The sequence below is a fragment of the Cryptomeria japonica genome, chromosome 9 (genome assembly GCF_030272615.1).
Source record: "Cryptomeria japonica chromosome 9, Sugi_1.0, whole genome shotgun sequence".
In the NCBI taxonomy this organism is placed as follows: Eukaryota; Viridiplantae; Streptophyta; class Pinopsida; order Cupressales; family Cupressaceae; genus Cryptomeria; species Cryptomeria japonica.
The window spans coordinates 365,478,510-365,504,095 of record NC_081413.1 but is presented as its reverse complement, the minus strand read 5'-3'; the positions used below and the strand labels follow the sequence as shown (position 1 = coordinate 365,504,095).

The following is a 25,586-nucleotide window of genomic DNA, read 5'->3' as shown; positions in this document are numbered from 1 at the left end:
GGGAGATTAACTCTTCTCTTCTTGTGACCATAAAATCAGCTTTTTTCTTTCTTAAAATCTGCTTGTAGGCTTTGTGATTTATTTTATTATTGTTGGTTTCTTTCATGACCCTTCTAGCTATTTTGCATTCTTCATCATAATGGTTCTATAATTGGAGGGATTGTTGATATCACTACTCTTGAAAAGAGGTATTGCTAAGCTAGTATTCCAATCTGTGGGTAAGCCCTGTTGAACTATACTACTGAAAATATTTGTAATACGAGGAGCAAGGAATTTCATACCCCACTTTAGATATTCCGCTTGAAGCTCAACTAAGTCTTTGCTTTGCCAATACCCATCTTTTTAATACCCATTTCAATCTCTTGAACAGTGAAAAGCTTAGTGTTGGTGTTGACCAAGGGTGGTGGGTCAACCTGAGAATCTTGCTCATAGAGTTGTCTAGAGTTTTCTCGATCTTATTGATTTCTGGGATTTTCTTTTAGTACAAGATCACCGACTTTGAAAGCCCTAGGGATGACTTTGTGATTGTAACTTCTACACATTCGCTGCTAGTATGCCTTGAGATGATCATAGGCATGTTGTCGTTTTTCATCCAAAAGCTCTAGTTCATGCAATCTATTGACTCGATACTCCTCATCTGGTATGAGGCCCTTCAAACATACTCTGAGAGATGGAATTTCTACCTCAAGAGGTAGAATTGCTTCTAATCCGTACACCAATGAATATGGCGTAGCCCCTGTAGGTGTCTGAATGCTAGTCCTGTATGCCCAAAGTGCCGGATTGAGTTGTACATGCCAACCCTTACTCGCATCATTTACTATTTCTTGAGGATTTTCAAGATTGTTTTGTTTGATGCTTCTGCTTGACCATTCCCCTAAGGGTAGTAAGGTGTAGAGAAGCAATGTTGGATTTTGAATCTTTCACATAGCTCTCGTACGTCTTGATTTTTGAAGGACGCCCATTGTCTGTGATGATGGAACTTGAAATGTCGTATTTGCAAATGAGATGATTAAGAATAAATGAGGCAATTTGTTTTCCAGTTACTGTGGTCATCAAGACTGCTTCAATCCACTTTGTGAAATACTTTGTTGTAGTGATAATGAATTTGTGTCCATTTGAAGAGGAAGGATGGATTTTCCCTACTAAATCAAGTCCCCACTGACAGAAAGGCCAAGATGTTGTAAATGGCTGCAGCTCCTGTGCTGGTGCATGGATAAGATTGCCATGAATTTGGCACTTAGGACATTTCTTTGCAAATTGATAAGAGTCTTTCTCCATTGTCGGCCAGCAATATCCCATTCTTAGAAGTTTATTGGTGATAGTAGGACCACTTGAAAGCGTACCACAGATACCCTCGTGAAGCTCGTTTAAGGCAGAGTCAGATTCGTTATGATCGAGGCAACGAAGAAGAGTACCATCTAGACCTCGACGGTAAAGGGTGTCAGCGGTTAAGGTATAACGGGCGGCTTGCCGGATGAAGCTGTGTTTTTTGTTACGAGATAGGTCGAGTGGTAGGGTATTGTTCTTAAGATATTCATAGATTGTCTCGTATAGAGGGGAGTCTAAACCGATTAAGGCACAGATGACTTGGGATGTGGAATTGTCATAGGCTGGGGAAAACAGTTGCTCTACCAGGAACTCATAACGACCATGTTTCTCTGGAATTTGCAGCAGTGAAGCAATAGTGGCCATTGCTCGACTGCTCTGTTGTCCAACCTTGGTATTTGCTCGAAGGTGATGTGTAGAAAGTACTGTTTGAAATCATCCACCATTCTCTTATAGGGCATTAGTTTATCATCCTTTGTCTGAGATTCATTGTTGATCTGATTGATGACTAATTGAGAATCCCCATAGACTCTCAATTCTGTGATTCTGCATTCCACAGCCATTTTGATTCCTATGACCAGGGCTTCCTATTCAGCGATGTTGTTGGCGCATGGAAACATCATTCTATAAGATCATGGGATGGTGTGCCCTTCTGGAGTGACGAACAAGATGCCGACACCTGATCCATGTTGGGTATAGGATCCATCAAAGTATAGGGTCCATTGCTTGGGTGTGACAATAAGGGCATCCATGTCTAGAAATTCCACCTGCATTGGTTGTTTATTTGATAGCGGTGCTTCTGCTAGTTGATCTGCAATTACCTGTCCTTTGATAGCCCGACGCTCTGTGTACTGGATATCAAACTCACTGAGAATCATGACCTATTTAGCCAATCGTCCCGTAAGAGTTGCTTTGCTGAGTAAATACTTGAGAGGATCAATTTTCGCTACCAGCTTGATTGTGTGAGCTAGCAGGTAGTGGTGGAACTTTTGAGAGGCGACTACCACAACTAAGCAAGCCTTCTCAATGAATGTATAGTTTAGTTCATACCCGTTTAATGTTTTGCTGATGTAATATATAGCTCGTTCCTTGCCTTCCGGATCTTCTTGTGCTAGCAATGCCCCCAATGATACTTTAGTTGTTGATATGTAGAGAATGAGCGGCTTGCCTACTATCGGTGGAACCAAAACTGGCGGATTCATTAGATATTGCTTAAGTTGGTAGAATGATTCTGCACACTTGGCTTCCCATCTGAAAGGTATGTTCTTATGTAGCAGATGATTGAATGGTAGACTTTTATCTGCTAGTTGGGCTATGAATCACCTGATAGACTGCACTCGTCCTTGTAGAGATTTGAGTTGGCTAATGTTCCTAGGAGGTGGCATCTCCATGATGGCCTGTACCTTCGCTGGATCTACTTCAATGCCCTTTGCAGACACAATGTAGCCTAATAGTTTGTCTGATGTGACCCCGAAGACACTTCTTAGGGTTTAGTCTGACCTTGAACTATTCCAATCTTTGAAAAATTTTATCTAATATGCCCAGATGTTCTGCCCGGGTGAATGATTTAGCCAGTAAATCATCCACATAGTCCTCCATGAAGGTATGCATCATATCATGGAAGATTGTCGTCGTGGCTCTTTGATAAGTTGCCCCAACATTCTTTAAGCCAAAAGGCATGACATTCCAACAATACGTTCCCCACGGACAGGTGAACGCAGTTTTATCTTGATCCTTTGGGGCAATTTTGATTTGATTATAGCCAAAGAAACCATCCATTAATGATAACATTGCGTGGCTTGTTGTTAGATCCACAATTATGTCGATGCTGGGCAAAGGAAAGTCATCCTTTGGACAGGCTTTGTTGACATCTCTAAAATCGGTGCATATTTTGATGCTTCCATCAAGCTTTGAAACCGATACAATGTTTGAAATCCATTCAACATAGTCTATAGGTCGAATGAATCTAACGTCTAATAACTTCTTTAGTTCAGCTTTGACCAACAATGCCACATGCGGGTTCATCTTTCTTAATTTCCGTTTGACCGGATTAGCTCCTGGAGTGATGCACAAATGATGCATGATCAGGTTCGGATCTATTCCCGGCATATCAACATAGGACCAAGCAAAATTGATTTGCTTTTCTTTAAAGAATTTGATAAATCTGGTTGCTCTTCTTTTGTTAGTGATTCAGCTAGGTGTATGGCTTTGACTGCTGTTTCTGTACCGATGTTTACTAATTGAGTGGGCTTGATCAATATGGGTGACCTCTCTTGATAGTGTTCAAGAAGAGTGTCAAGTCTCCCATTTTTAGGTGCCTCAAAAAGGTTTTCACCTGCAGATGTGTCCTTTACTTTTACTTTTTTGTGATCTAATACTGCCATTGACTGGTTTTCAGTATTAGACCCTTTGTTTCTTTCAGTTTTGCGACTGAGAGACTTGGCACTCCCCTGATTGCAGATATCGTTATTTTGTTCGCTGGTAGAGCACATTTCCGGATTGACTATACATAGATACTGGACAATGGATTCATCATCTGGGAAAATGGGTATATCATGGTGTTCAGGTTCTTCCCAGTCTATCAAATCGGGAAATACGAGTGGTAGAGAGTCATTTGGTGGGTTGAGATCGGCTGCAGTATGTGTCATGATAGAGGTAGTGTTATAGTTGTTCGGGATGCTAGTTAGGTTAATGATATTGTCAAGATCTTCGATGGTATCATCTTCGATGTAGACTTGTTCATATTGCTACTGCTCGTTTTCCTTAGCCTCATAGATATGTCGTGGTCCGAATTCAAGTGATCGAGACTCTGCGCCTTGTCCTTCCTGAGAAAGGGGTGTGTATGAATGGATAGTACCTTCCTCGATATCTTCAGTAACATCTAAACAGCTACCCCATTCATATTCATTAGAATCGATTTCAGAAGTACTATCCCAAAGTCTCTCACTGCTTCTAACAGGTATGTTGTAGGGTGAAAAGATCTCTGACAATTGATACCAGTCTCGTAGTTTTTATTGATTCAGAATCAAAGCCTGCTTGTATTCTTTGCATTTGTTCATACACTGTTTCTTCTCGGGGAGTAGGAATTTCTTCGGGTGGTGACTCTGCCTTGGTTTGAACAGGTTCTTGCACATGATGCACTTTCTTATAAGATGCTTCTTCCCTTTGAATAGCCAGTTCTTCTCGTCACTTCTCATTTTCTTGCTCTTTCCTTTTCGTTTCAGCTGCTTGGTGTAGTGCTTCTTGCCATGAGTTTTCATTGTATTTCTTCTTTGCTTTCCACTGAGGTTTTTGATACTTATTTTGTTTTTGCCTAGGTGGTATACTGTGTCCATATCCCAGTCCTGTTGTGTCTCATGAAAATTGTGAAGGAGGTTGTAGCAGTTCTGTAATGCCTTCTTAACTCTTGCAAATAGGTCCTTTGTCGTTGTATCCCATCCGTTGCATGATTCAGAATCCTTTTCCATATTGTTGTGTCGGTGTGGCCACCTCTAGGGCAGCAACTTTGACCTCTTCTTCATCCTTGTATAGCCAACTAAGGATGTCCTTCTCTTCTGATTCATTTGCTAGTGTGCCTAATTGTATAAATTTGCCATCAAATTTGGTGATGGGCTGTGTTGATGCTGAAGGTTGTCCATAAGATTTTAGCGATGTTGGCAATTTTGATAGACACATGGATTCAAAAGAGTATTCCCCCATGCCTTGATCTTTGATTTTCATCTTTTGTTTGAAGTCTATGGATAAAGACTTGAGTTTTTCTTGATGATGATCGAATGTTGAGGAAGGTTGGGCTTCCCTGTTGTGTGGAACCAGGCTGTCTTGAGCTGCCCCCATAGCATTGCAATGCTGAAAAGGGTTATTATCTGCAGATATGGAAATTTCTTGTCCATTGTACGGGAATTTGATACACTGATGGTATGTCGAAGGTACTGCTTGCATTTCATGTATCCAAGGACGACCCAATAGAATATTGTATGTTAAGTCTATGTCCAAGACTTCGCACATAGTGTCCTTTTGTATTGGTCCTACCTGAATAGTTAGTATCACTGTTCCTTTGGATGACCTTTCTTCATCATCATAGGCCTTGATGGTGATGTTTTTGTTTGGATCAATAGACTGCTCGGAGAAGCCCAATGCACGGATAAGCTTTAAAGTACAGATATTGAGACCAGCTCCTCCATCTATTAACACTCTCTTAACTCGCTATTTATAGACTAAGACTTCAATGTGGAGAGGAGTGTTATGCGGATGATTCAAGGAGACATCATCGTGTTCAAAAAATGTAAGGTTATGAGGCCCTGTCATATGAGCCACCATGGCTTGGAATCTATCAATGTCCAGATCTTTAGGAACGTTTGTTTCGACAAGTGCTTGTTCTAAGATGTCGTTATGTTTTGGCAAGAGTTTTAGTAACTCAAGTATGGATATTTGAGCGGGAGTTCTCCGCAGTTGATCAACCAAATTATATTGAGTTTTAGGGATAGTGGTGGATGTTGATGTATGCCCTTTCAAGACGTACTTTTGAGCTCTGGTTGTCACATTGATCGACACGTGGTCTTGTTTGTCCTTGATTTTTATGACATTTATTTGGTTCTCATCTGTCGATATGTGATTGATGGTGTTATTATACAAGTGATTTATACGAGCTCCTCCGATATCATTTGATGATGAAGCTCCTCCCTTGTTGTAATTTGGAAGAGGACTTTTAAAGGCGTCATGGTCACCGTTTGTTTTGAGACCATCAACTGTCAAATCGCCTCTATCGATCATGTCCTGAACGATGTTCTTAAGCCTCGTGCAATCATTTGTGTGATGTCCTTTGTTTCAATGAAAATCACAAAAATGTGAGTCATTCCACCAAGGTGGTTTTACCTGGGGTTCTGTTGTGACCTTTTTCACACATCGCCCCATTGCAAATGGAGACCCTCTTTTTTCCTGCTTTCTAGGGTTTTTGTTAGTGCCCGTGGCCTTCTGCTTCAGTTTTGCCTAGCCTTGCTCAGTTTTGAACAGTTCGAGTCCTAGAGATTGAAAGTTAGTTTTTGCAAGCCAAGTGATACTAGAGTCTGGATACCGTCAAAGTGCCTAGAAAGGCCAAAGGACGAAGATCGCAATTGATTTGGATGAATTTGAACAACTTTCTATTTTTAGAAAGTTTGCTTTTTTGCTTTTTCCTATATTTTAGGAAGTTTCGTTTTTTGGCATTTTTAGCCCAATCCCCGGTATGACTATTTTTAGAAAGTTTTCCCTATTTTTTAGGGATGCTTGCTTTTTGCTTTTTCGGAGTGGGGACCTAGGGTTTGCACTAATACCACTAACCTGCTTCGATCGCGATCAAGAATTTCCAAGTTTTGACCTAAAAAGCTAGTTTCCTACATTTTAGGGGTCATAATGCTTCAGATGGTTTGCTTGTATGGATTTCAAATTTCAAGTTAATCTGGTTAAAATTGGTAAAATTGTGAAATTTTGAAAATTTCCAAATTTTTCTAAGTCTGGCTAATGAATGATGTTGAGTGTTATGGCAGGTGATGAAAACTCCACCCAAGGTGCTTGATGATGAAGGTAGTCATGCCTCCAAAACTCCGCCCTATGATGGAGAGCTTCAAAAGTCCGCCATGCTTGGTGGAGATGTCATAAAACTCTGCCCTATGGGATGATAGTTCAAAGTCCGCCTTGATGATGGAGGCATCCTTAAAAGTCCGCCCTCCAAGCAAGTGGCCATGCTTCAGAAGTCCGCCTTGAAGAGGTGTCTTCAAACTCCGCCCAAGTTTGATGATGAAGGTAGTCATGCCTCCAAAAGTCCGCCCTCATGAGAAGTGAAGAAAGTTCGTCATGTTGGAGGGAGCATCAAAGTCTGCCCTCATGAGAAGTGAAGAAAGTCCGCCATGTTGGAGGGAACACCAAAGTCCGCCATGCTTGAGGAAGTAGTCAAAAGTCCGCCTTGAAGAGGGAGCATAAAACTCCGCCCTCCTTGATGCTTCCAAAGTCCGCCATCCTTGGTGATAGACCAAAAGTCCACCCTTGGAGATGGTTTCAAAAGTCTGCCTAGCCAAGGTATGATGATGCCATGGAGAGATGCCTCCAAAGTCCGCCCATGATGGTATGCAAGCCTCTTAAGGCCTCCCAAAACTCCGCCTTAGAGGTTATCTCTCTAAACTTCGCCCTATGGGATGATACCTTCAAACTCCGCCCTTGGTGAAGTCATAAAACATCCACCTTAAGGAGGTAACCCAAAAGTCCGCCTTGGAGAGGTCATCCAAACTCCACCTTGCCTAGAGCCTTCAAAAGTCTGCCACGTGGTGAAGTCATTCAAAGTCCGCCTTGGTGAGAGCCTAACAAAGTAAGCATGAGAACCTAACAATGGGGAGCCTTCAAAAGTCCGCCCTATGAATGGGATGAAAGAAGTCTAAGGCAAACAAACATGATGATAGAGGCACCTCTAAACTCCGCCCAAGCATCAAGTTGGAAGATGGAAACTCCACCCAAGCATAAAGTTGAAGTCTCAAAACTCCGCCCTACTCTTCGAAGTCAAACAAAGTCAACAGCAAGTTCAAAATCGAATTCAAATGCTAGTGATGTCATCAAATCTTCCTAAAATTTGAACTTCTAACTAATTTAGAAAGTTGAAAAAAGAGATTTTCGAAGATCAATGAGCTGGGAAATCAAAATGGAAACTCGAGTTGGAACTATGAATTAAAATTGGACAAAAGATATTTGCAGATTGAGGTGATCTTTAGACTGAGTTCCAAATTAGAAACCTTTTTGAAGATGCCAATCTATAGGCCTAGTTCGAATTCATGGACTGAATCCAATTTAGAAACTTGCACAAGAAGAAGATTTTCGAACTCAAAGAGATGACAACACAACTCGAAATTCAATTGGAAACTTTCCCAAGGATTAAGTTGAATTTAGAAACATGAGTTGGATGGTATTTACATGTTTCTAATTGTGAAATCAACTTCATTACAAATACATTCTTTGTTTCTTCATTCTCACACCAAGAAGTTCGAACTTTCTGAACAAGCTAAGGAAAACATTGAGAAGTATTTCGCAGATTGAAGGTCATTTGGAAGAAAATCTTGGTGTTGCAAGGTTATTTCTTGCAGTTTGGGCGAGCTTCTTGAGGAATTCTGATTTATTAGCTTCATTCTTGTCAAAGAATCCGCAGATTTTGGAGTGGAACTAGCTGGTGGAAGGCAGAGTTGTTAATTTTTCTGAGTTTTCTTTAGATCTTCTAGCCTTATTCTCATTCATTAGAAGGTGAAGTTGGATTTAAAATGCAGATTTATTGCATTTTTCTGAGTTTTCCACATTTGTTGGAAGTAATTTTTGTGGACTTATTCAAATTTTTAGTGAGAAAAATCATTTTGTTGACTAAATGGAAGGAGAGTTTTGAAGTTATAACACTTGGTTTGTTGGATTGCAATCGTAAATATCCTTAGGTTGAATTGTTTACATGTGAAAAATCCATTTTTGTGGCTAAGTATGAAAATGAAATAAAATCTCCAAGCACTTAGCCATTCTCAGCCTCGATTTTCTTTAATCCAAGATCTGATTTCTAACTTAAGCTTTGTGTTTACTTGCAGATTTTTAGGCACGATGAAGTTCCAAGTAAACAAGGATGCTCCTCCTGAGTCGAGAATGGCCTCGAAGTGGAAGAATGTTAGCGACACTAACCTCGGGCATATTAATCTAAGGGAGTTAAAGAAGAGGATGTTCGGTTTGGACAACCTCGTGCCTACCATGACCGCACGAAAGATGATGAAAAGTGGCATCGTGCATGCTGCCGGTTTCCTCCCTACCATGCAGTGCACTGAGTTGGTAGCTGAGTGTGCTAGGCACTACAACCCTGTCAATAGGGATATTGTCGCACCAAATGGGAGAGTGTTGACAAACATTAGCGATGAGGACATCAGGGAAGCCTTCAGAATTCCAGAATATCATAATGTTGTGTACGTAACCAAGGATGAAGTTGATCGCATGTATCAGGATCATTTGGAGGAGTATGACGCCATCGTCAATCATTCCTGGCTGGACAAGCCAAGGAAAGGTGCCTCCAAACTACAAAGGAAGAGCTTGGTGAGGGCATATTTCAAGGAAGATATTGGAGATATGATTGTCCTACTAAACAGGATAATGGGTAATCCCCAAGGCACCCCATTTGAGCCTTGGATGTATTATTTTATAAATGAAATAATGAACGGAGTTAGGATGATAGACTGGGCTCGAATGATAAGTGATAACTTGGGCAGCCAACTGAAGAATCTGGAAGCGAATAGGACCTTCTTCATGAGCTCGTACCTGTTTTATTCCCTGGCTAGAACCTACAAATACAAAGGCCTCACCTGCAAAGGGGAAGTGGGAAACAAAAAAAATCAGTTTCCCATCTATGACTGTTATCCCCAGCTTCACATGGAAGAAAAGTTCCATTTCAAGAAGGTGAATGACACATTTCTTATGCACATCACACGGACGCTACAAGGTGGACTACATCAGAGACTCTCTCAAGAGTCTATGGACTTCATCAGTAGATTCGGATATTGGTATATCCAATACCCGAAGTTCACTTACATAAGAATTCAGGGGTTTTCCTGATCTCCTTATAAGCTCCCATCTTATCCTACCAACCGATTCATGCGATTGGAGGTTGTAAGGCAATTGGAGGGATATATGACAGTTCAAAGAGATAAGCAGAAGAAGGCAGGAACCTCCTCTCTCACGATTGGAAATGGACTAGAAACGTGCCCGTCATCACAAGCCGTTGCCACTGCTGAGAAAGAGTTGGCTTGGTACCCTTTTTACCAATACAAAGCAACAAAAAAAAATTGATCCGTTCCATAGGATGAAAAGGGTCGAAGGGATGGCATTTGACCACAGAGCTGATTTGGAAGATTATTGGGCTAACGCAGCCGATAGTTTCGAAATCAGGAGGAGATTTTGGTCAAGGATTCCCTTGAGCATGGTAAGAGCAACGGAGGTATTTAGAGTTGCCGATCAAGAAGAAGACAGCCTTGAGCTTCAGCAGCCAGGCTTTGAGAAGATGAGGAATGAGCCACTAGCCTTGGTCGATTGGTTAGAGGGAGAGAAGTCAAATCAGGCAGACCTCATGAGGTCGATGGTCAAATACTCTAAGTGGTGGACATATGAGAGGACGAAACAATTGAAGTCTAAAGGTGTGGCCCTGACCTATGATTTAATGGGAGTAGATGACTCTCTGTCCTCCAACCCTTGTATCTCTGCAGGCAATGCTCGAAATCCAAAGAGTGTTGGGTCTCGGAAAAGGAAGGAATTAGTTGGAAGCTCTGGAATGGCCAGAGGAAAAAAAATTATCGGGGAGAGACGGGAGTCCAACAAAGGTCATTCCATCCTGAGTGTTGCATCTCTTGTACCGGATCAAAATGCAGTTGAAGAGCAAGAGATGGACACATATATGGTAAATAATGAAGTGAGAGTGCCTTCTCCTTCAATTGAGGAAATAATGAAAGAAGTTGTCCAAAGTCCAGACAGGGAACAGGTTTCAAATGTAGCCACAGAAGTTGAAGAGCCTGAGCCCCTAGTAGTTTTCCTCGATGGTATAGTTACTAGACCAGGAAGGGCAGATGATGGGTTTGATCAAAACACTGTGGAGCAGTCAACCATTCCTGATTGACTGAGGGAAAGGATAAGGGCTAAGGTCCCTAAGGAAACCCATTCTGAAGAGAATACAGCAGCATTTCTAGAAAAGGTGAACGAACCAGTCATAGTCAAGCCACCTAAGCCAACCAAAAAATCCTCTTTGATTTAGAGGGATAGTGCAGGGTTTCAGACAGTTCAGATAGCTATGCCAAAGGAAGGGAAAACTCGGGACAATATTGCCCCAGAGGATTATAAGATCACCGCTATAGAGTTGGGTAAGCCTACCCAGGACCAAGAAGTCCAGTACTTTGATGACTCCTGCAACGCCCTCAAGGCGAGTCTAGCCCAGGAGAGGGAGAAAAGGAAGAAGGTAGAGGAAGAGAACCAGCAATGGAGGAAATATGTTCTCCATCTCACCCAGCCACTCAACCATGAGATACCGATCACTCCTCTGCAGCCTCTTCAGCAAGAGTCAATGAAGGATTACGAGGACATGAAGGGCACATTCACACAGGCCAAGGAATGGATTTCAGACGCTTCGGCACGTGCTGACATACTTGTAGAAAATTTAGTATCAGCACATGAGTCGGCCTCTTCATTAGTCAGTCGAATTCAGGACCTAGCTGCAAATTGGCAAGATGTTGAAGAAATCCAAGATGAAATACTTCTGCAATTGAAGGTTATCTGAGGCCTGTTACAACGGAGTTTGGTGGATGCAGGTGTCATACAAGCTAGGGATAGATATGACTTTAACACCTGGTATTATGCTTTAGTCACCAGGATTGAAGTCCTGAAGAAATCTGAGACTAGGTGCTTTGAAACAGAGGAAAGTGTCAGAGAAATTTTGAGTAAAGTGTTTCGTGTAGCATCAGAGATCTAGAAGAAATAGAGTATACGAGAAAAACACTTGCAGGCGGAGAACCTGAGAGCCAGAATTCAGTCAAGCTTTTTCAAAGACTCGGGGATGATTGATAAAGGTGATCTTTCAAGGATTGCAAGTTTTCTCTTCATTGACGAGAACTTTCTTGCCCAAGCAGTTGAGTGGGAAGGCATCCTCGCCACATGTACTGATGATGTGGACATCATCGACTTCCAGATTAGCAACTTGCCAAGTGTCACTATGGAGTTGGTCAGGCTCATCATGTCCAGATACATCGAATCTGCAAAAGGGGAAACTGGACACTCACCTCAGTGACAATAGCAGTTGTGTCACATGTCACTTTCTTATTCTTTCAAACTAATAGAGTTTTGGGAAACCCTAATTAGGGTTTGTAGCTTTCAATCTGGGCCCTTGATCACTGTTTGATCTCGGTCGTTCATTTATTTTTGAAAAACTATTTAAGGCTAACTCCTCTCATTTGGAGAGTGAGGTTTTTGCATATTGTTGCATGAAGGTCATTTTCGAATAATATATTGCATGTGCGCTTTCTCTTAAGGCTTTGTAATCCCTATTGTTTGAGTGATTAGCATGGTTTCAATTTCCTCAACACTTTAGTTAAAATTAATCTAGATTTGCTTTCATGTTGTTAAATTGAATGAAGGATTTGATAAGTGTTAAATGACGGTGTATCTCTGCTCATACTTTTGGTGAATGGATGATTTCCATCTAACTGTGCAAAGTTAGTCTGAGCCTATCCTCTGTGCATGCCAATATTTCAATCATAAGCACAACCCGTTGAAGATTGCACCCACTTTGTGTAGTTGTCCTCAGTGTGGCGAAGCAAAGTGTGGTTTCCCGAGAGTGCCCAGTTGATACCATCTCCAGAGTTCGTAGGATTAGATCAGCCTTCTTAACCCTATTCCCTTTTTCCCTTTTTGAAGGTCTAAATCCCCCAAAATCAAAAAAAAAAAAAAAGCCTAAAATTGTTAAATCCGTCTAAGTCCAGCAGCTTCAAAGACAAATTGTTAACGTAAGTCCCCCTTGAGATTTTCAACAAACACTACCCGAGTAGCTATCCCACTAAAGTCGCTTGTTCGCACATATAGACCTTGGAATCAGTAGTGATTTTTCACGAGAGGATAGAATACCTTTAGGTATCTTATTCTAATGTTTGGTAGATGATAAAACAAACACCAACAGGTTCAAAGTTGTTTATGGCTGGCAATGTGATAATCTTGTTCGCCAAGAGTTCTCGAAACGCTGATTCTAAGGTTTGCCCCAATGGTGTGTAGATGTGTCTATTCGGGAAAGTGTTGGTGTTGCCTCTCTGGTTTGTATTATTCCCTCGGTTAGTGTTGTTGCCTTGGTTATTGGTGTTGCCTTGGGTATTGTTGTTGGTGTTTGAAATTGAAGGTCCTTGAGTGGTATTTTGCGGGTAAGTGTTAGTGCCTTGATTAACACTTTTTTTATTTTTGTTAGATGGTGGGTTACCTGATAAGGCCAACACTGGTTGTTTGGACTTCACATCATTAGTATCAACTACCCCATCGTTAACAACGTTTTTGTTCCTTGTCCAAAATATGGATTTGTCTAAAGTGTTGTTGTTGTTTTGATTGTTAAAGGGGTTAGTGTGTGACGAGTTAACTCCTTTCTTAAAGAACTTCAATGTTCTTTTCTTGATGCAGGCTTCCTCCACTTGGATTCCGTTTTCTATCAACTTGGCAAAAGATGGTATGCATTGGAGCTTGAGTTGATAACTCATCTCACTATTTAGATTATCGATAAAGATCTCCATCTTTTCCTTTTCAGGCACGTCTCGAGGATATCTCGAAACCATGTGTCTCCAACGCTGAAGAAACACCATGAATGTTTCATTGTTCTTTTGTTTGGTGTTACATACATCCAACATGGTGATGGCGTGTTGAATATAATAGGAGTATTGCGTGATAGATTTGTTTACCAACTCATCAAATGATCTGATGGGAGGTGTGAGTTTAGACAACCACTCCATTGTCTGCCCTCCCAAACTTCTTGGGAATAGCCTCATTAAGTAAGTGTCATCATGAGAAAACTCTAGCCTTATGGTACAAAATTCCCGAACATGATCACGGGGATCATTTTACCATCGTACTTGTCATACTTTGGTATATCTGAATTTGGGGGAAAAGGTACCATGTTCAATCTCCTGTCAAAAGGATAAGGACAAATCTCCATAGTGACACTTGGCAAGTTTAAGATTTGAAAAGTTGCTCCATAGAGTGGGAAGGCATCCTCGCCACATGTCTTGCATTTGTCTTTGCAGCATTTGGATTTATTGTGTAAGAGCGACCATGGGTGCATTTGCACGTCGAGGGAGAGCTTCCTCCCTTTCATTAAGATTGTCCCAATTGCGGGCATGGTTGTGTTCGGGGGTGTTGTTTTGCTCGTGTATGTTTTCTGGATCATGTGTTTCTTCTTCTCTTTGTTGGTTTTGATAGGCGTAATTTCTAGACTTTGTTATAAAAATTCTTTCGTCTACATTCCTTAAGTTTTCGGTATCGAAATCTTCAGGAAGTCTAACTCATTTGCTAGTTAGCATGAGTAGATATTTTTCCTTGTCTGCATCAATAAGTCTTTCCATGAGCCTTTGGAATGATGGGTTTTCTTGACACTCTTGGAGAAGTTCCTTGGTGATCTTTGTATCACCCATATTGGCATACTCATCAAAAGGGTTCGATAATCTACGACCCATACTTGATTCTGGTTGTGATTCTCTTTGTTTGTTTCTCTGAGATCGAGTGACAGCGGGCATTTAGTAAATTTCTACCGTGATGAATTATTCGTCCTCTATGGGAGTCCTGGGTGGTGTGGGTGGTTCAAGTCGAGCTTCGTTATATGTGATATAGAACTGTAGAAATAAAACGGGGTTGATCCTTCCTCCACGATTTAAGCGTTGGTTGAATGTCGATTTTTGAATATAAGCTCTACTTCTTAAGGGTTCCTCGTCAAACTCGTTTGTTTTGCCTTGGATATACAATTGCATGCGACGCAAGAATGCGCGATGTGATGCAAAGAGTTGGCGATTGATATAGAGAAACTTATTCCTTCTTGCAAGTGCCTTAGAACTAGGTTGTCTCTTCTTCAACTTAGTTTTGTGATAAAGAGTTGTTCTTCTCAAAATATGAGGAGTGGTCATAACGAATGATCAAAGGTTTGATGTTGATGTTGGATTTGGATACTTTGTTTGAATACTCAAGCTTACTTTATCAAGTAGAGGTTTAGTTAGATTCGCCTCCACGACAAAGTGTGTCAAATGATATAGATAAAAGTTTCCCGATATGGAAACTTGATTTGACAACTTAAGATTTAAATGAGGTATGTTGTTTTGATAGAATCCGTTAGATGGTGAAACCTAGATCACTGTTATGATACTGCATAATTTTGTTGGATGAAGTCTTATCTTGAGCTAGTTTAAGATTTGAAAAATTTGCTCTAAGGATGCCTTGTTTATTTTGGAATTTGTTTTCTCTGATAATTTGATTTGGATTTTGACTATTGAGTTTGCTAGAGGACCTGAAAGGGTATCTAAAACTGTCGATAAAATTTTCCTAAAATGCCTAATTTGCTCTCTGTTTTTCTGGGTTTTTAAGATGCGCTAGAACAGAGACTGGATGCGTTAATGAATGGTTCAGATACACCACAGAAGGTTCTCTATGCGCTACGCTGCCTCTCCTACGCGCTGACTCAGATTGTTTGAAATTGACTTGTTTGGAAAAGTCAGGCACTAATATGTCCTTGATACGCGCTACTGTTTGAGCTGAAGGCGCTAAGATATGTCTCTGATGTGCTAAGCTGATGTTTAAATGCGCTAGACTGGTACCAAAAAGCACCACTGAAAGTTTTACCAGTGTGATACTGGTTATGCGCTAATGTGATTGCTGAAAGCGCTATGTTTTGGTTGAAATGCGCTAATGTGACTGCTGAAAGCGCTATGTTTTGGTTGAAATGCGCTACAGAATGGTTGACACACACTAGGAAGTTGCTCCTACGCGCTAAGCTACCCTGATTTCTTTGCTTCTGCTGTTTTTGGGAATTTTTAACACGTGTTTTTGGATGGATGATTTTCTGAAAAATAAATTGCAAACACAGCATGAAAGAGATAACAAATTTTGCCTATGCTAGACAATTAGTGTATGTTCTGTGAGAATGTGTTCAAATCCCCGATGTTTTTCACTGATTTAGATAACAAGTAATACAGGTCGGGCAGACTCTTTATTCAAGGGTCATTAACAACATCATAGCCCACTAGTCTCGATACTCTGTCGGCTCAAACAACCGTGTCACCCCCTAGAGGGCACCCGTTTTTTTTGCCTTTTGCCAGAAATTAACCCAAAGTGAATTGCTTCACAATTGAGTAGTTATCTTGGGAGATATATGGTGAGTGATCTTGGGGGCGGATTCTTCCCCACCCTTGCACTATGATGTTGAAAATATTTGGATACTGACTCGGTTCAAGGTTTCGAGTGCCAAGGCTCTATACTGACTCGGTTCAAGGTTTCGAGTGCCAAGGCTCTTAGTCAGGCTTTCGTTCAGTCTTCAGTGATAAACTTTCTCGAGAGGCTTCCCAACCTTTAGAACAAAGGTTTTACGTATCTTAAAGATACTGGGGGAAGGCTAACAAATGAGCTAAACCGTTGAAGGGGACTTTCGTCAACCTTCACATTTGATTATAGTGGGTTGGAACACTTGGCGATAAAGTCGTTTCCCACTTAGGTCGTTCCCCTCTCACCGGCCATTAATAGCGCTCTAAGAGCAACTCGGGAGGGCAGGCCTGCTAAAGAATTTAAATGCTTGAAGTAAAGAAAGCTTTAAGAGTGGTTTGGCTTTTTGGTCACCCAATTAAGGGGAGAGCATATACCTTCCACTTTCACAACAAAGCACACAAGTGTTCTTTTTAATCCTTCAAAGCAATGATTTTTTAACTTCTACTTGGAGATTTTGCTCTAAAAAGCATGGGGTTCTTTTTAACTTTGCATAGCAATGATTTTCTATCTAAGAATGGAAATCCTAGTCAACAAAAGAAATTGCGATATTGGTCAACAAAAGTACAGTCGATAAATGAAAATTTCCCTTTTGCCTTGCACAGAAATAAAGATGAGGTTCTTTTATCCTTTGCAAAAAAAATCAAAATGAATCATTTTATGCACCAAAGGAAAGTGAAGTTCTTTTTACCTTTTACAAATTGAAAAAGGAAATTTTCTTGTTCTTTTTAAACCCAATTTTGAAGTGTTTTGTCCAACTTGCCAAAATGAAAAGGTTTGCTTTGTTGTTCTTTTTATCCAACAATGAAGTTTTTTTTTTAAACCCAAAAGAAGATGTGGTAGATTTTTTAAACCCAAAAGAAAAATGAGATTTTTTCCCAATTTAAAGAAAAGTGAATTCTTTTTATCTAACTAAAAAGTTAGAAAGAATTAAAATTTCTATTTTAACTCAATCTAAACCTGCAAGAAAAATGGTTATTTACCTACAAGAAGAAAGTTAGTAAAAACCAGAATTGAAGGTGGGCTTACACAAGCCTAAATTTTCTTCCCTTGGTTACAATTTTTTGCTTTATCCCTGTCAGAGTCATGCGCTAGATTGTTGCACAGATGCACTACAAGAAGTTACTGATGTGCTAATTAAAGGTCCCTAAGCGCTACACTGGTTACTGAATGCGCTACGCTGTTTTTCCAATGCACAGAATAAAACCAAAATGTTATGCGCTAACCAGAAAGTCTATATGCGCTAAGGGATGGGTCTTACGCGCTAAATAGTGTACCAGAAACGCTAACAAAAAGTTCCGACGCGCTAATGAAAGGTTCCAATGCACTAATACAGCTTTTCCGCGTGCTTGCAATCTTGCTCCTGCATCAAAAACGATGTGATTAATGGGGTTGAGCCCCACGGTGGGTGCCAAAAATGTGTGCGGGAAATGAGAGCAACATAAATGTGAAAGTCAAGTTTCAAAGTGTCCACACACCAATGATACTCTTGGTGCAAGTTATAGGAGCTATATGAATAGCTCAACTTCCCAAGGGGTGTCCCATTGTTCTCTATCTCACAAGATTTCTGAAGTCAATGTCTTTGCTCTCAGATCACTGAACAAAGTGACTTAGGAATGACAACTCCAAGAACGAGTGATGTTTGCTTATAAGTATGAATGCATTCCTACAACATGTATAATATTGAAACTAGAATGATTTAAACTAGTATGAATATGGTGCTATGATAAAGATTAGTAATCCTATCCTAACAAGATATACTAGTCTAACATGGATATGCTATTATATTAAAAATGCTTCTAAATGTTTAATGTGTTTTAACAAAAAGAGGCACGATGCTTAGTAAAAATGACTATAAATTAGATGCATGAAATATTTGTATATCCAAATGAGAGAAAGAGAGCTCTATTTATAGGGAAAATAGGGCAATGGATGGTCAAGATTGGATAATCTTAACAAGGGCCAGGATTGAAAGTTAATCAATCCATGTTTACAATTCTCACCAATGAAATGGTGACAATCGTCAACAACAGGTTGCTTGAGAGGAGATGAAAGAAGCATTAAATGTTTGAGAAGACATGAAGGTTACCTTAGGGGGTAAGGGTTAAGGTTAGACTAGGGTTATCCATTGGATAAAGCTTTTACCCAAGGGGTAAACTCTTGTGCAAGGGTTAAAGAGATAACCAAGGTTAAAGCCATGAATGCTTGATGAGACCCTTGGATTAGATGAGGGTTGAGTTAGAGAGAAAGTCTCTAATCATGCAAGAAGGTTGAGTTAACCATTAATGGTTATGTAAGAGCCTTAAATGGTTTAGAAGACTTTGAGGGTTAACTTGTTGAGGACATAAAGCCTTTAATGGTTTTCAAAGACTTTGGAGGCTTTGAGAAGTGACTTCTCTTTGCTTAGGAATGTGACAGTAATTAGGAGATGGATTAGGCTAAATTGGAAGTGATTAAAAGAATCTAGAGGGGATTTAAGAGGCAAGTGGGAGATGTAGGAGAATGCAAGTGGGGGTTTTAAATAAATAAATTAGATTTATTTATTTGCAAAGATCAATTTAATTAAATGTAAATTTAATTAAAAGGGGAGGAAGGGGAATTAATTAAATAAAGTGATTTATTTAATTAAAGGTTAGAAAAGGCTTAGGTGAACTTAATTAAATAAATTGAGTAACTTATTTAATCAAATAGATGAATGCGGAGAAATTAATTAAATAGAATTTAATTATATAGAAGAATGAGGTTAAAATGAATATAAATTATTCACTTAGGAAAGTGGTCAGATTTATACGTCTACAGGAGGGATTGTTGATATCGCCACTCTTGAAAAGAGGTATTGCTAAGCTAGTATTCCAATCTATGGGTAAGCCCTGTTGAAAATATTTGTAATATGAGGAGCAAGGATTTTCATACCCCACTTTAGATATTCCGCTTGAAGCTCAACTAAGTCCTTTGCTTTGCCAATACCCATTTCAATCTCTTGAATAGTGAAAAGCTTAGTGTTGGTGTTGACCAAGGGTGGCGGGTCAACCTGAGAATCTTGCTCATACAGTTGTCTAGCATAATCGAACCACTGAGATGCAGTAATAGTATTTTCAGTTTGTTTATTTCTCAACTGGAGCTCCTACCAAAATAGCTTGGGTTTGTTTTTTCCAAGGGAGATTAACTCTTCTCTTATTGTGACCATAAAATCAGCTTTTTTCTTTCTTTAAATCTGCTGTAGGCTTTGTTATTTATTTTATTATTGCTGGTTTCTTTCATGACCCTTCTAGCTTTTTTGCATTCTTCATCAAACCAAGCATTAACCAGAAAACAATTTATATCGGACTTCTTATTCTTAGCTCTCTTGCATCCATTAAGTGCTCCTTGAATAATGTTTGTTAGTTCGGAGCTATGAAGACCATGGAAAGGGATTTTCTTGTTCTTGAGAGACCTCTCTAGACCCATTTGGAAAGTATCACAGTTTTTTTGAGTTAATAAAATTCTGCCTTTTGATAGAGATTGCTTAATATGAATAGTTTTCTTCCCAAGCTGCTGCTGCCCAGTCCAAGAAAAACTAAATAAATCGATTTATGATCAGATTTCAAATCCCAGCGTTGTTCCCCAACAAGGACTGACTTCATTCTCTCAAAGAGGCCGTGTGAACACATAATATAATCCACAACACTTGCCCCCTCATAAGTGTTGCAAGTGAAATTACCAGACTTCATCCATCTAGCCAACCCATTACAAATGACAAAATTAAATGTCCCACATAAAGCAAGCAGCTGCTCCCCAAAAAGATTTCAGCCTTTGCTGTCTTCTGAGACTCTATCCCACTGACAATTTCTTCTGTAAGCCAAATAGGGTTGCAATTTTCCTTATAACAGAGAATGCTAGCTTGTTCATTTGCAGTTCTAGCATTAAAATCACCTACCAAAAGAACTTCTCCTAGCTGAGAATAGATTGCGATATCCTTTTTCAAGGCTGCAAAAGGGTCTTTGTGGTCAAGCCCCCTACCCTTGTAAATTTTTGACACTTAAGGGGCGAAGTAACATGCTGCAATTCTGATGAGATTCCCATTTTCGGAGATTTTAAACCAAAGAAATTGTTTATTGCAGGTTTTTGGAGTGTGGGATTTTTCTCCCAAATGTATTTCTCCACATACATCTTGTGTTGTGTGCATTTATTTGTGGTGACATTTTTAATATTTCCTTAATGGTCATCTTTTCATCTTCATAGTAAATATTCAAAAAGTTTTAAAAAATTGTACAATCTTTCTTGAGTAGATAAGTATAGAAAGTTGTTTCTGCACACCTTGCTCCCTTTCAAGTTGTTCTCTGTTCTTATGACAACGGGCAACCGTACAACCTTTTATAATCAGTTGGATTGAATGGACTCTAGTTGAACTTGTGTGATCAAGTATTACAACCTATATATAACCAAATTCTTTGCAGGTTTTTGGAGTGTGGGATTTTTCTCCCAAATGCATTTCTCCACATACATCTTGTGTTGTGTGCATTTATCTGTGGTGACATTTTTAATATTTCCTTAATGATTAGCTTTTTCATCTTCATAGTAAATATTCAAAAAGTTTTAAAAAATTGTACAATCTTTCTTGAGTAGATAAGTATAGAAAGTTGTTTCTGCACACCTTGCTCCCTTTCAAGTTGTTCTCTGTTCTTATGACAACGGGCAACTGTACAACCTATTATAATCAGTTGGATTGAATGGACTCTAGTTGAACTTGTGTGATCAGGTATTGCAAAAAAAAGTTCAAGGGTTCGTTGACACAGTTTGAAGTGTTTAGATTGGCAACACTGAATCGGCACCTCGTTACGTACATACCTTTAAGGTCACATTCAGTGATAATTGATTTCAAGTTAATAAGAATATACCAGAGACGATCATTTATGTGCATCGCTGTAATGGCAGAAATGTATAAAATCCTCTTACAAAGCAGACTTACCTTTTGCCGAGCAAACCGAGGCTGCTGATGCTCCTCCCACACACAGCAGCACCGTCACTGTCACCTCCAGCCTTGCCAGGAAGTACGGTAACCATGTTAAGGAACGTGTCATATTTGATGTAGTTGATGATAAACGAGGGGTGCACTACAATTGCAACGTTATTGGTGAGTGCATTCAGTGACAGAAGGATAAAATTGAAGCTTCCTTGTGTATTCAGTTCGGGATGAAAGTGCAATCAAAGGATAAAATTGAAGCTTCCTTGTGTATTCTGTTAGGGATAAAAGTGCAATCCCCACCTCACCATGGGAAACAAGTCTTTGGGAAAGCACGAGTTTTGTTATTTGATATTTTAATTAGCAATGGCAGTTTTTTTCTTAACGAATGGGTTTTTTTTTGGTGGGGTGTGGTGGGGAGGGTGTATAAATATGGAGGTAAGTTATGATTGTATAAGATCATAGATGGGAAATCTTATTCTTAACATGAACACTTAGTAATAATATTTTAGTAGGCTTATCTTGGGAAGAATCATGGAGAAATAGTGGGGCTTCTTGCCTATAGTGCTTACATACTTGCTTCAAACCATTGATTTTCATCTGGATCTTAGTCTTCCAAAGGAGGTATTATGGTTGAAACTGATGAAATGATGGTTTAAAATTAATTTCGATTGAGCCTCTAAGGGCAATCCGGGCCCCTCGGAAGCGGGATTTGTGGTCAAGGATTGTCAAGGGAATATCATTACTATGGGAGCAAAGTAGATAGATGGCGGGACGAACAATGTTGTAGTAGCCAAGGCCACTCTTCTAGCTGTTAAATTTGGAAGACGCTTGAGACTCCTGCAGATTCACTTGGAGGGTGACTCTTTGATCAATGTTAATGCAATTAAATCAGGTGAGGTGCAAGTGTGGCATTTATCAAAGTACATTTGTGGTATCAAACAAGAATTGGCAACCTTTGATTGTTACCAAATATCACATGTACAATGTGCGGGTAATGAGGTGGCAGATGTCCTTCCAAAGTGGGCGTTAACCTTAAATTATGAAGGTGAAATGCAAATTGAATATTTTTGCAATCTTGCATGCAATTTTTGACATTCTCGGTACATTGTCACAGGAAGAAAGCATTTATGAGGAATATATGAGAGGATGATCGATGGGACATGGGTTTTAGGGTGGCTTTAAAGGTGGTGGAAGGCGGTTGTTTTTTGCAAAAAGTAGCGACGAGTGTTTTGTTGGCAAAGGGAGATGGAGGAGACATTTACTTTGTTCACAACAAGGCAACAAGTGGCATTTTTGGGGCTTGTCTTTGCAAAGAGATTCAAAAGCCTCTTCAAATTTGAGGATGCGATGTTTCTGCAAATATTTGGAAACCTTGTTGGGAGAGGAGTTTCTACACACTAAGCATCCATACCAAACCAACATGGACATTGTCTCCATTGTGGTTTTGTGGGGATTAGAACTAGGAGAAAGGATGGAGACTATTGAAGGGGTCATGAAGGCAAGTGTTTATGAAGATTGGATACATGGGTTGAATTATGTTATGGAATGAGTTATCTTGGGGTGCAAGGTTTGATGTAAGAGAAGGTATTGGTCATGTGGATGCAAATGAAGTGTATAAACTAATTTGATCATACGTTGACCGATGGGATGCAACAGAGAGGAGAGATGTGTAGAAGCTTTAATTGGGCGGGATGCTCTAAAGACCCTTCTTTAGCAGAAAGAGACAAAGCTCAATTGTGGTGTTGTGGCCTACGTAATGGGTGTCAAGGAGAAGAGGAAGCAGATTGCAAGGAGGAAAGTGGTGGCTAAATCAAAGAAGAGGAGACTCGAAGTGGGTAGAGCCCAAGAGGATGAATGTCGAGGTGGATAAGTTCTTGGTTTCATCCCTGGTGATGTGGAAATCCTTTTCTTGTGCATTCTGTCAAAATGCATGTATGTTTGGTTGCGGGGTGGTTTGGGTAGTAGTTTTAATGGGGTTTGGTTTTTTTTACACCCCTGAAATAGTGGTTTCGTATGAACAATAGGGTATGGGTGGGGGTAGTTTGGTTTATCGCCTCATTAAGTAGTTTTGGACTTAATAGCTTATATATCACAAAATTGTAAAGGGAAGGATGGAAAAATGTTGGGATGAAAAAATCGATATAAATGTTATTTTCAGACAATAAAAGTATATATTACCGACCAAAAAATAATAATACTTTAGTAGGGATTTAATTTTGAGGGTAAGAACTGCAATACCACATTTAACCATCACTTTATATCATTGTTAGCAATCTATATCTAAATCTTCATCTAATTTAAGATGAGACAAATATATGTAATTTTTTTTTTAAATTAATTGTTTGTTGAATCTAAATCATACATAATTTTATATTTTTACAATAAATATATAAGAAACTTTCTATAGTAAATTAATTATATCCTTAGTTTTTTCAAATAATTTCTTATAGAAATAATTATAATTATTATTACAAATGGAGAAAAAAATAAATAGAATTAAAATATATGTAAAAACCAAATACCTCGTGGATGACTTCTTGCATATATTATAATCCAACAAAAAATATATTTTACTGAAGCCCACAAAAACACAAATTTTGTGAAAATAGGGATCCTTCACCATTTTTTTCTCATTTTCTAATGATCACATGAAAATCAGTTATAGTCTATTATCATAACAACACTTAAATCTATGCACTTAACGAATTTTGAATGGACTAGTACTATGGAGGGGTAATAGTATGGTTTCCCGAGGAATAGGGTTGTAAATTTTTTGTCCCACATGTGTTATTAACATAAAAGTCTAGTATGCTAGTTTGGAGATTCATTATTTTTATCGATCATAGTCAATAAGGATATAGTTGGTGCACAAAGCACAATCTAATGTAACCACAAGAGTGGGCCCTTAGCATTCATACATTAAAAGAAAAAAAACATTTAAAAACTCTCATCTTCCCAATCCAAGTACTTGTAGAAGAATGACATAGAATAATATTTCTACCAAAGTTTTATTCCTACAACTATATTATACATGACCCTTCTTTCTCTTTATTTGAAGATACACAATCAATTATTTTCTTCAATTGATACATTTAACCACATATCAAGTTTCACAATAATTGTCAAACTTTATAGCACCAATTCAACAATTGTGTACATTATTTATAAACTGGTTACAAAACATTGATCTTGTCACCTTTGGAGATGTCAATTGTAGATGGTTAAATCATTTATTCATTATTCACTTTCATTTCATATTTATGTGAACCCTTTAAATGATTCAATTCCCAAACTAATGATACACAATAGACATGAGTGCAATATGAATAAGCCTTGTAGACATAATGTTGTGATGGTGTTTGTGATACCTCATAATGTCATTATGAACCCACTACGTCGTTGATAAGTGTGTTAGGAAGTAGGGATCACTTTCAATCCAAGCTTCTACTTTAATAATGCCTCGAGATTACACCTTCCATGTACTATGACTTATCCACGTGTTCTACAATTCAAAAAAAATTAACTATTAGCTAGCCATTAACTAATAAAACTAGATAATTGACTTATCTTTACAAGCTACATGTATTACATAGATAGAGAGAAATAAGTAATGTTAAAGTAGAATTCATACAAAGGTCACTTATAAATATAAATATTGAGCAACTAGTGTTTCCTTTCACTACACATGTCCTATGATTTTCTTTTATTTTCATTTGTTATATATTGTTAAGAAATCATAAACCAAAACATTGTCTTACATGGATATGTCTTTAATTTTACATTTTTCTTTCTGTAATTTTCATTATTGTTGTTTCTACATCTTCTTGAATAATTTTGAACAACAAACACACACAAGCAATCAACCATGTGTTACTTCTTTTTGTATTGTTAGGTTAGCATAAGGGCATTTAAGAGCTGTCCAAAAATATTCACTCTTTATTAGAATCCAGTGAACCCCAACAAGATGCCCAAAATTTGTTTTTATAAACAAAAATTATTTTTACCTATATAGACAATGAAGACAAGAGATTCAACCTTAACTCTCATGTATTTTGATATGTAATTCCTTTGGTCCCTAGTTTTTTTATTTTTTCTTACAAAAAAAATTAGAACGAATGCTCATTATATTATTCAATTTTATATAGAAGAAAATAAGATATAAAATATCAATTTATTTTTAGTCTTGTTGATATTTTCACTAAATCTAATGTGAGTCCCACTATTTCATGCAATCTCATTCACATTGAAATACCTATTATTAGATATGGATATATGTTGATTTTCACATATATATTTTTGGATT

At 38.8% G+C, this 25,586-nt stretch overlaps 1 protein-coding gene across 6 annotated transcripts in view; it reads right to left on the bottom strand.

Moving 5' to 3' along the window:
- Positions 1–21,692, bottom strand: part of LOC131076830 (auxin-binding protein T85) — a 160,928-nt gene extending 139,236 nt beyond the window's left edge. For 2 of the 6 annotated variants that reach the window (XM_058014164.2, XM_058014163.2), the window contains exons 1-2: positions 21,287–21,687; positions 17,600–17,701 (exon numbers count right to left, since the gene is read on the bottom strand). In XM_058014164.2, the coding sequence (XP_057870147.2) occupies positions 17,600–17,701; positions 21,287–21,398 (214 nt within the window). In that variant the 5' untranslated portion in view covers positions 21,399–21,687. Of the gene's footprint in view, positions 1–17,599; positions 17,702–21,286 lie in introns of all 6 variants that reach the window. The other 4 variants (XM_058014162.2, XM_058014165.2, XM_058014161.2 and 1 more) reach the window with 4 other exon arrangements.
- Between the last annotated feature and the right edge of the window lie 3,894 nt (positions 21,693–25,586).